Source organism: Rhineura floridana, chromosome 1, assembly GCF_030035675.1.
Source record: "Rhineura floridana isolate rRhiFlo1 chromosome 1, rRhiFlo1.hap2, whole genome shotgun sequence".
Classification (NCBI taxonomy): Eukaryota; Metazoa; Chordata; class Lepidosauria; order Squamata; family Rhineuridae; genus Rhineura; species Rhineura floridana.
In genome coordinates this window covers 106,673,076-106,684,972 of record NC_084480.1, presented here as the reverse complement: position 1 = coordinate 106,684,972, position 11,897 = coordinate 106,673,076, and the positions used below count along the sequence as shown (strand labels likewise).

General features: G+C 40.8%; 1 protein-coding gene across 3 annotated transcripts; it reads right to left on the bottom strand.

The window, feature by feature from the left end:
* Positions 1 to 3,107: 3,107 nt before the first annotated feature.
* LOC133385486 (uncharacterized) lies at positions 3,108 to 7,226 on the bottom strand. 3 transcript variants are annotated; one of them, XM_061628628.1, is made up of 2 exons: positions 7,149 to 7,226; positions 3,108 to 4,191 (listed from the first exon to the last, which is right to left on the bottom strand). In XM_061628628.1, exon 2 carries the CDS (start codon positions 3,868 to 3,870, stop codon positions 3,247 to 3,249), a length of 624 nt encoding a protein of 207 aa, XP_061484612.1. In that variant the 5' UTR covers positions 3,871 to 4,191; positions 7,149 to 7,226; the 3' UTR covers positions 3,108 to 3,246. The 3 variants fall into 3 exon arrangements, with proteins under 3 accessions (XP_061484612.1, XP_061484602.1, XP_061484592.1); XM_061628618.1 differs by having other exon boundaries at positions 3,108 to 4,301; positions 7,149 to 7,224; XM_061628608.1 differs by having other exon boundaries at positions 3,108 to 4,520; positions 7,149 to 7,207.
* Positions 7,227 to 11,897: the final 4,671 nt, after the last annotated feature.

The window sequence follows — 11,897 nt, the reverse complement described above, 5'->3', positions numbered from 1 at the left end:
AAAACTGTTCCAGTGTAATAATATGTATTTTAGGGTAAAACATTTTTAAAAATGTAAATGTACTGCCTTCAAGTTGATTCCGACTTATGGTGACCCTATGAATGAATAGGGTTTTCATGAGGCTGAGAGGCAGCGACTGGCCCAAGGTCACCCAGTGAGCTTCATGGCCATGTGGGGATTCGAACCCTGGTCTCCCAGGTCGCAGTCCAACACCTTAACCACTACACCACACCGGCTCTCATAACATATTTTTAAACATGTAAAAATCTAGATAATTTCCATTTATACATGGGTATTTTGTGGGGGTAAATACATACAAAAACACATTATTTTTATCAATTTTGTGTAGATTTTTTAAATGCACACAATGCAGAAACAGCATGGAATAGAATTATGAATATATACATGTGAAATTGACATAGGCCAGAAATAGACTCATGTGTCCATCTTTACCTGACCATTGCAGTTCCATTATCATCCTGGAATTATTCCCACTAAGACTGGTACAGTACCAAAGCATAAGACAAATCTTATTTAAAAAAAGTAAATATGGTTTTTGAGAGGTTAATACCGATTGCGCTATAGAAATCTGATACAATTTTGGGTCAAATGCTCTCTAGCTGGAGCAAAATCACTGGAACAAGACCATTTAATAATTTGGAATCAATAAAACCTCATCCAAGCAGGATCTTTTTAACTGCTGTGTTTAGGTCCAGCACTGGAAAAGATCTGCTTGGATGAGGTTTTCCTGCTGTGATACGGTCCAGAGTTCAACACTTCAGCAAACTGTATATTCTCTGATTTCTGTTAGTACTCTAATCCATTAATGCGCCAAAAAAAACCCTAATAGGCAAAGAAAGTACTTATAGCGAACATATTTTTCTATCAAACTTTAAGAAGCAGGAAAATTGGGCAGCTGTAGTGAATGCACCAGGGGAGCAGGAGACCGACTTCCTCTCTGAGATATTGTACTGCCCTACAAATTTGTCAAAACACAAACACAATTTGGGTTGGTCTTTCACAGTCCAATCCACTTCCTGTGTAGCTTGGAAGAATTTGGTAACGTGCCTCCAAGCATGTGGTGAGTGGTGGCAATACCTGCAATCAGGACTACATCTCCAAATATGGAGAATTACATTTTTTGTATGTTGGTGTGCTTACTTTGCTTCTTTCCTATTTTACTACAGAGAATGTAACCTAGAAAATTATATTTCACTCATTCATCCTAGAAATCTGTCAAATTTATTTTTATTAATTTCATAGTCTTCTAATGGTCAATATCATATGATGTTGTAGACAGCCTTTTGTGTTTCAAACGGGGGGTTATATTCTATTTCTATGTTGGGTGCATTAACAGTTAAATCTGAAACTGCAGCTTTGATGTAAAATTAGACTGATTACGTTGCTACTTAAGCAATGAATCTAGCTGTTGGAAAAAACAAACTTGGCCTGCCCAAGATACATGTATTCAGCCTGCTACTGTGTGCTTAAACCACTCCACTTAAGGAAGGGTGGGCATGGTCCGTTAAAAACAGGGCACACCTAGAAATTTGCTAGAATGTATTTCACTTCCCACTCCTTTATCTTGTGCAAACTGAGACACTCCTCATTTCCACAGGAAAATATTCAGCACAATAGTAAGTGCCATTATTCCACAATTTGTTTTGGAGGGTTTTTTTAGTGTAAATTATGTAAAGTTGCTGTATTCCACATATTCACAGAAACAGAAGCAAAAGAAAATGATTTACCATAGGAAGTGTCACTAAAATTGCAAAGTAAATCAAAACATATTTAAAGTGAATATTTGAACTATATCAACTAAATATTTTTACTTTCTCCCTGCTAAAACAAGCAGAGCAGAGCAGATGTCTTTTTTCTATTATTTGGGCTAACAGGTGTTGCCACCACTCACTACATGCTCAGAGGCACATGTTACCAAATTATTCCAAGCTACACAGGAAGTGGATTGGGCTGTGAAAGACCAACCCAAATTGTGTTTGCATTTTTCAAATGTGTAGGGCAGTACAATATCTCAGAGAGGAGGTCAGGGCTCCTGTTTGTCTCATGCATTTACTATAGTTGCTCTATTTCCCTGCTTTTTAAAATTTGATAGAAATATATGTTGGCTATAGGTACTTTATTAAACTACAAGGGTATTTTGCACATTAAAGAATTTCTGCTTTTTCATTTGGGAGGTAAGAAATGGGATCCTATACAAGTTTGCGAACAGTGGATTGATCATTTGCATGCTTATTGAGTTCAATGAGATTTACTCCTGTGCAATCATGCTTAGGAAAGGTGAAACAGATCATGGAGGACGAGGATAAGGGGGGAGGCAGGGAGGGGCAGTAGGGTCATGATAGCAGGGGGAGGGCAGGTTCGATTATTTGCATGCTTATTGAGTTCAATGGGATTTACGCACATGCAGTCATGCTTACGAAAGGTGAAACTGACCATGGAGGGAGGAGGTGAAGGAGGAGGGAGGGGTGAGGGAGAGGGAGGGGAGAGGGAGGAAGTAGAGGGTAGGCTCGATCATTTGCATGCTTATTCAGTTCAATGGGATTTACTCCTGTGCGATCATTCTTAAGATATGTGAAATGGATATGGAGGAGGGGAGAGGAGATTGGGTGGGTGGGTGGGTGGGTGGGTGGGTGGGTGGGCACTGGGTGAAAGAAAAGCTCCTTTCCAAAAGGAAAACATTTTTTTTTTATTTTTATTTTTTTTTACAATAATTTTTATTCAATTTTTCATAAAACATAGAAAACAAAATCATAAAACATTCAAAGACAAAAAACAAAACAAAACAAAAATGATTAAACAAAAAAAATAAAATGTTGACTTCCCATTTGTCACATATCAAATCAGTTATAGGTCTACAATATATAACAATCCTGTCTCTTAAATCATATTATAAAATCACTTTCCTCCAGTAGTTATCTTAATTAATCATCAAATCTCATAAACATTACTTTATTCTTTCCACAAAAAGTCAAAGAGAGGTTTCAATTCTTTAAGAAATATATCTATCAATTTTTCTCCAAATAAACATGTCAATTAATCCATCTCGTTAATAATTATAATAATCTTATTGTCATAACCATAGTCCAAATAAACATTTCGATTAATCCATCTCATCAGAATCTGTTAGGTCCAATAATTTCAATAGCCATTATTCCATTATCCCTATTAGTTCCATCTTCAATAGTCCTGTTAAGTCCAGTAATTTCAGTGTCCAATCTTCCATTATCAGTATTCCATAATAATCTTGCTGTTGTAACCATAGTCATATAATAAGAGTCTGATGGGAATTTCCTCTATCCCAAATATTTTCTTGCCATCCATTCTGAATAAGTTGCTGAAATACTGTTGTAAAGTCATATCTGTGTTCTTCTTTTTTACAAAATGCACTGGCTCATCTCTTAAGAGTTTTTCCATTGTCACATGGCTGCAGTTAATTCCATAGATTTTCTCTATATCAAGCTCCATCACATCATTCCAGTCCAGAAGATTATCCAAGCCATTGATAACTTTATCTCTAATATCTTCATTAATTTCTTCAGAGATAACGTTAAATTCCAAACAGTAGATTTTATTTCTAAAATCCATAAACTCCAGATCTTTTTCCAATTCCACATTTGTTCCAATCTCCAGGGCTTGTATCTTCCCTTTATTTTTTCTTTTCTCATCTCTGATCTCATTCTCCTCTCTCACAGGATCCCCTATTTCTTTAAGCTCCTGCGTCATTTTGCTCAGTTCAGTTTTCAGCTCCTTACTACCCTGTCGCAGGGTTTGTTTCGTTATCTCAATCTCATCCATTATTTTCTGAAACATAGTTACTTCCAGATTCTCAGCCACTTTCTTGATTGCCATTTTTAAAACCACGAAAACAAAGCAAAACAAAAATAAAGAAGAACCACTTCTTATTTCAGCAACAATTGGGTTAATATTCCAGGCTTGATGACATCACAGTATAAACAGAGCAACCTGCCTTATCTCTCTATGTTCAAGAATGCAAAACAAATTTAGTTCCCAGCATCAAAACAGTTAGTGGCGTCGTGAAGAAGCAGATTCGTCAAAATAAAATAGACCAAAAAGAGAATAGTCCTAGACAATATAATATTCCTCTGAGTAGAAATCAGGAATAGAAATCCCTCTTCTGTTTATTATCTTTAGAATGCACTTCCAGGACAGCTTTTTGCGACAGAAACAGAGATAAGCTGTTAATTTCGTGAATAACAGAAAAGAGTTATATCTCACCCAGAAGTTGTCCAAAGCCGATCAATCTGACAAATCTCCTTTTGCTGTAACAATTTAAACCAAGTAAAAAAAAATAATAGAAAGAAGGGTGCTTGCCTGTTAGTCCGTTCTCTCTTTAAAGAAAAGATAAACGTATCGCTTAAGCAGATAGAGCTTGTTAGAAAGTCCGTCCGGCATTGTTGGCTGGACCTTATCTCATAAATTAATGAAATCCAGTCCTCCCAACAAAAACAGGCTTTTGAGGTTGATCTCTACGTTTCTCCCTGCCCGGGAGAAATTTCATCAGTCAAAAAAAAAATGTTCTGACTGATTTATATCTGAATAAGCTTCTTTTGAGGCGGGAGCCCGTCCCAAAAGCAGGCACAAGCGAAGTCACCCTTCCCGGAAGTCCCGGAAGGGAGGGGCAGTAGGGTCATGATAGCAGGGGGAGGGCAGGTTCGATTATTTGCATGCTTATTGAGTTCAATGGGATTTACGCACATGCAGTCATGCTTACGAAAGGTGAAACTGACCATGGAGGGAGGAGGTGAAGGAAGAGGGAGGGGTGAGGGAGAGGGAGGGGTGAGGGAGAGGGAGGGGAGAGGGAGGAAGTAGAGGGCAGGCTCGATCATTTGCATGCTTATTCAGTTCAATGGGATTTACTCCTGTGCGATCATTCTTAAGATATGTGAAATGGATATGGAGGAGGGGAGAGGAGATTGGGTGGGTGGGTGGGTGGGCACTGGGTGAAAGAAAAGCTCCTTTCCAAAAGGAAAACATTGTTAACATCGGGTGTAGTTGTCCGGGGTCTCGGGGTCTTAGACCCCTTACGTTTTAGTAGCAGGGTCTCAGCAGGATCCCTATGTCTCCAGCATCCTTCGAGCCAATCAGCATGAAAGGAGAGTGTGTTGGCCACTCAGAAGAGTTTTTTTTAACACACTTCTTTGTCCTTTCCTGCTGATTGGGGTCAAGCAGAGTGAAAGGAAATGAGTCACCCACTGAGAAGACTCTCCTCAGTTGCTAACACACTTCCCTTTCATGCTTATTGGCTCCTAGGGATGTCTGTTGTTGTGGGAGAATGCATTAACAAAGACCTCATTCTCAACCCAGCAGCAAAAAGAGAGGACAGGAGGGGGCATATCTGTGACTATCATGAAGGGACCCTGCACTTCTGAATTTGCCTTTAAACTACTGGTTAACAGTATCATTTTTTTCAGGGTGTCCCCCACCTTTTTGTTCTACAGCAGACACATGTAGTCTCCCACCCAAATTTAAACCCAAGCTGTCCCTGGACTCATCCACACCAGATATTTATTCCACTTTAAACTTTGATTCCCTCAAAGAATCCTGAATCAAAGAAGGGTTCTGAGAGTTGTTAGGAAAACATGATTCCCTTCACACAGCTTCAGTTCCCAGAATTCTCTGGGAAGACGGGCTGACTGGTAAACCACTCTGACCACTGGAGCTCTGTTGGGAACAGGAGTCTCCTAACAACTTTCAGCACCCTTCACAAACCACGCTTCCCAGGATTCTTTGGGCAAAGCCATGACCGTTTAAAGTGAAATAAATGTCTGGATTGGTGTGGCCCCGATTAGCCAAGCCAAACAGCTGCTAGTCTGGCTTTTAGAACACTGACAGTTGGTTCTTACTGAGCATGCCTGCACTTACAATGGATTCCAATGTTAATTTTCTTAAATTATGTAAAAATCAGCCAGGCATTTTTAAAAAAACTTTTAAACTGCAGAAGATTAAGGTCAGAGTATGGAGCAAGATCATAAAAGGATTACAGGTACTCTGTGAACATGACTGATTTTTAATTAATTTCAACAAATTATAAGACCACTGACAGAAAAAAGTCCAATGGGGTGTGGATTTATTTTCTCTTATTTTATACTTTGAATTCTCAATTATCTCAGACTGTTTTGTGCATCACCATGAAAACATAGAGTTAAGCAACCATTTCTGAGTTCAGGACTATAAGTTTTGTAAGATTTTGTTTTGAAATGACATTATGGAAAGCAGCCGAATGGCATGTGGGGGTATTTTCAATTTAACATGGCAGAATGCTGGCTATAATACACAGCTGCTCTCATGTCTGTATAATCATGCCTATTCTTGTCTGGCATTTAAACTTCCTACACAGGGCAAAGTTCAGTAACAGAAAGGCAAGTTTCTCCCTCCACCCCACAGTTATTCTAGAGCACGCTTTTCAGTACTAATGACATTTATTTTATTATTCATTATTTGATTTATATCCCACCCTTACTCCCAGGAGCCCAGGGCAGCAGACAGGTTGTTAAGATATAATTTTATCTGTTTCTTTGTTAGAAGAGTGGTACAATATATTTTCACTTTAGGGCTAGCAAATCGTGATGTTCCATATGAAGTTTTGCAATCTTGCAAATATTATAAAAGCTAAAATTACAGCTTCAGGAGAAGCCTAATTTAGGGCAGCTTAGATTTTTCAGAAGACGTTTGGCAGCTCCGGGTAGTGACAACTCTCAGTCTTAATATGGAACTATGCTTCAAACTATTTTTAGACATCATGAACTATGCTAATTCTGCTCACTGCTTCTCAAGATTGCAGCCCCTCCCAGCATGCCAAAATTAAATAGAAGTGGTAAGCAAAACAAAAAAGTAAAACCTAGACACTTTTAGAAGAGCAGGGCAGCAATGGCAACACACTAACTATATAATATTCGTGAAGGCTGTTAACTCATGGGGGCATGCCATGGCAGCAGGACAGCAAGCGAGCGAAATGAGGGAGTGAGAGAAGCCAGGATGGCAGGCGGGGGGTGAGTGAGCGACAGCAACAATGCAGGAGGCAGGCAAGCAGTTGAGGTGGAGTGGCGGCAGCAGCCTTCACAGGCAGGCAGGGCAGTAAGCTGACAAAAAAGGGCAGTAGCAAGTACCTGGGGGGGACCATTTTGAGAGTTGCCAGGGTGTGGAGGGCTGTTCTGGGAGTTGGCTGGGAGTGGGGGTGTCATGAGTCCCAAGGAGAAGCTTTGGCAAGATTGGGAGAATGGAAAGTGGGTTGGAGAACGGGCTGGGGAAATCCTGGGTGAGATACTTCCAGAACCGTTTGGCAGCTCTGCTTCTAGTGAGGTTCTGTGATGACCCAGCCAATGAGCAAATAGAGCCAGGCCAGAGTGAGGAGTTCAGAGGGAGAGCAGGCTGGAGAAAGAAGTTGGCAGTTAAACAGATTTCTTTCTGCTCCTAGAAGCAGCACAAGTTAGAAAGTGCCAGTGTAACTCGTGAAAGCACAGTGCCCACCCACTTCTCTTATATTTAGAGTGGCTGGACATGATAAGGTTGTTGCAACAACATCTGCTGTTGCCTCCACATGCCTAGTCAGTTCCTGACATGGGCCCAGTCTGTTCCGGTTCTGTATCCTCAGATATGCTTAGTCTGCTTCCGTTCTGTATCCTGAATTGGGCTTAGAGTGTGTGATGCTGTGTTCCTGTACCAACTTCTGAAATAAAGCTGCTCATGAAACTCCCGAGTCTGCTTTTCTGGTTGGGAGCCAGGAACGAGGAGGGTATTTGGGGAGTTGCCTGGAGGGCTGCTTTGGGAGTCAGTGTGTGTTTGGGTGTGCCTGATGTGTGTGTGTGTGTGCATTTGGGGGTGCACTGTGTGTGTGTGTTTGAGAGTTGGGGAGGTTGGGAGACCCTGCTCTCTGTGTGTGTGTGAGTGTGTGTGTGTGTGAGTGTGAGTGTGTGTGTGAGTGTGTGTGTGTGTGTGAGAGAGAGAGAGAGAGAGAGAGAGAGAGTTCCTGTGTGCATGTAGGAGGGTTGGCGTGCAAAGTGCACACAGTTGAAGCCCCTGTACACACGCACACACTGTTTTGCAGTTAATGATCCCACATCCTAGACTGATAACAGAATTATATGAATGCACTAGAGTTGTTTGTTAATCAATATATGGAGTCTCTTCACATTGTATATATCAGGAATGGAAAACCATTTTCAGCCTGAGGGCTACTTTCCTTTCTGGACAACCTTCCGGGGGCCACATGCTAGTGGCAGATGCAATCAGAGGTGGGCACAGCAACAAATGTGAATTTTACCTATGTACAGTAGGCTAGTTTCTGCAGACACTTACATACCCCTCCATATCCTCCATCCAGACAAGAAGCATTACTGGTGCTCAAGGATACATTCCAACCAGGCAAAATGCTCCAAAGTACAAAGAAGAGACAGTGAGGGTATGGCCTAGCGATAGGGTCACATTTGACATCAGAGGCCTGAGGTTCCCAACCCTGCTCTATATTAATTGTAGGGATAGAAGGATTTGTCAATTTCAGTTCTCTCAAATTTATCATTTACCCAATCTTAAATTCAGTTTTCCACATTTCTGTAGCAATTTGCTATTTTTTTTTAATCCTCATGAAAATTCTCCAGTACTGTAGTGAGAATGTCTCCTACTAAACATATTTTTGTATGCACTTTTGACTAATGTATGCATTTTTGCAAGCTATTTTTCCTAATGTATTTTTGCATGTTATTTTCACTAATATATTCATTTTTATGCACACTTTCCCCTAATAAATGCATTTTTGCAAACATTGCTTAGTTGGAGAGTTCCACTGCAAAATTCAGAGAAGTGCAAATTTTGACGGATGGCTGCATTTCAGTTCTCAAGTTGTTTTGAAAAGGGCAAATTTGATAGATACAGCTTTAGAGTGTTTTTAGTGTTTTTGTTTGCTGCCCTGGGCTCCTACTGGGAGGAAGGGCAGGATATTAAATAAATAAATAAATGTGTCCTGAATCAAATTTTTCCCCAATCCAAACTAATAGTGAACCAATTCTCTGGGTTTGCATTTTCATATAGCCCAAATGCCACCACCCTTGCACAGGAGGGGAGGGATCCACAGACTAGGAGAAAACCCAAGGTTTTCATAAGGATGAAAAGGGGGGAACTAAGGAGAGGCAACTCCCAAAAATAGCCCAATGTGGACCGAGCATGCTCCATTGTTACACACTGCTGACTGAGAAGAAAACAAAAAACTGAATAGAAGGAGAAATGAAATGGCGTATTCTGCAATAGTTGGCTGGCTGGCACTCTGAACAGAAGTACTTGGTGCTGCAACATTTTGTTGCAAATCCCACTTTGTAATTCTATATTCTTCATGCTTATTGCTGATTCTGTGTTATTTTGGTGGGGGGCATTGTTGTTTTACTATTAAACTTGAAGGGTTTTTTTAAATTGTGTATGTAAGTTGCCTAGAGAGGTTTTGTATCACGTAACAAATAAATTGAATAAATAATGATAATAATACATATCTTAGGTCTGAGATATATATTCATTAGGAGTGTACGTTGGCTCTATGTATATCCTGAACTACAAGGCAAATGGGCTGCTTACCAAAATTACACATACAAGTCACATCTTCTGGCCAGTGCACACCCCTAATACTTATGTCTGAACATGTACTGATCACCAGTTATTTGAGATGGATCTCTCATTTCCTAAATAACAAAATGACATGTATTCTGTGAGGTGTTAAACTGTGGCTTGCAGTTGCAGCAAGCAGATCAAGGGAGGGTTCAAGTATCTCTTGAGTTATTCAAGCAGAAATTGATTTTTAAGTATAAGGATGAATCTGAGTGGATTTGCATCATCAATGTCTAATATTAACTATTTGTTTTGTTCCTTCAAACAGAACTTGCTGCTCTCAAATAAGAAGACTTTTACTTATAGTAATTAGTCTCTCTGTGTGTGTAGTATCCTCAGTAGAGACTATTGTGTCAAACCTTGGGCAAACACAATAAGAGGAAGTCTCTCCCAAGGAAATTGCACTCTTATTACTAAAACAGGGAGAAGAAGGGGAAAGAACCATAAGGCACAACAGTTAAATGATTTGGCCAATATTACAGAAAAACGTCTGTGTCAGAGTCAGAGCCTTTTTGTTACCTATTGTTTTCAGGCGCTCAAAATGAACATCCAAAGAGAAACATCTGGACAGTACCCACAGGCTTGAAGATACATACGCTCCACATGCATGATCTGTATGCTGGGAAAATGGAGGATATGGACTGCATGTAGGAAATCAGTTTATGTTCAGGCATGTGGTTGTAGCATAATGGCAAGGAACCCCCAGCCTGCAGGCCTAATTAGGTCTACCAGGCCTCCCCATATGACCTGCATGGAACGAGAAGAGGGTACTGTTTTTTACTTATTCTATAAACAAAATCCAACTTCCACTCCAATGGTTTTCCTAATCCTGTACCGCTGCCGCCATTCAACACCACTTATACTCTTTGAACTCTTAATTTACCAATGACCCTGGTAAGTGCGGGATGTAGGCATGGTTCAAAGCCAATCAGATATGGTTATTAGCAAAGGTATTTATTACAATATTATGTAATGGACAGGCTTATATGGCTACTCTAAAACAGTACTGTCTCTTTAAATTTAAATACCAACAGATTATTTTACACTATTACTAAAGACAGCCAGTGTGGCATAGTGGTTAGAGTGTTGGACTATGACCTGGGAGACCAGGGTTCGAATCCCCACACAGCCATGAAGCTCACGGGGTGACCTTCGGCCAGTCACTGCCTCTGAGCCTCAGAGGAAGGCAATGGTAAACCACATCTGAATACCATTTACCATGAAAACCCTATTCATAGGGTCGCCATAAGTCGGGATCGACTTGAAGGCAGTCCATTTCCATTTTTCACTATTACTAAACCAAGACCACTTTGAGGAAGCAGTTACTTACCCTAGTAAAACTCTTTTGCCAGACTCCTCTTGTATATACTGCACCCAGTCCTGGAGCTATCCCCTAGTTCTCCTACCAGTCACTAGACTCTACCATTCCAAACACAGTTCTCCCCTTGTCTCTTTAGCCTAAGCCAAGAGATTCAGCTACCCAAGCAAGTCTTTAGCCACCAGGCTTTCGGGGAGGGGGGGAATCTTCTTTCTCAATCCTTTTCCTCTGCTCTCACCTTCCGGCTGTCCACTATGATCATCAAGCACCTATCAAAATGAAGCAACTCTGACTGACTAGCACCTAGACACATATTTACTTGCTTCGTCTGCTCCCACCTACCCCCGCAGTCAAGCCCCAGCCAATCACAATGTCTAAGAATTCTAAACCTGCAACCACCGATCAGAATATGCATACCCCCTATGCTTCTTTTGAATACTGAGAGTTCTGTCTCCAACATCACCTCAGTTACAGTCTCCCAGTGACAATTAAACCAACTTTCACCTGACCAGACAGAAGACTTCCCCCATTAAACACATTATAATGTACATTACAATACATATGACAGAATACATTGCACAATACCCATTAAAACACAATTTAAACAAACAGGATTTCTTCACAGCCTGCAAGGCCATTCTGGCCAAGACACACCCACCTGCCCTACACCTGACATCATATATGACATCAGGTGTGGGGCAGGTAAGGGCAGGTTTGGCCAAAAGGGTGTTTGTGGACACCACCGCTCAGCAGTGCCTGCAAAGCCCCTTTAAAAGTGCAGAGGGGCTTCTGAAGACCCCGGCAGGCAAAAAAGGTCACCTCACATAATTGTGACATCAAGTGATTGGCAGGTGGGCAGATCTGGACACCTGTCAAACTTAGCCAGTCAGAAGTGGGGGAGATAATCTGGTCTGCCAGGCTACAGATGTTCCCCACCCCATTTGTAGCT

Excerpts from the sequence above, each read along its gene's own strand:
- LOC133385486 (XM_061628628.1), bottom strand. The coding sequence starts at position 3,870 with ATGGCAATCAAGAAAGTGGCTGAGAATCTGGAAGTAACTATGTTTCAG.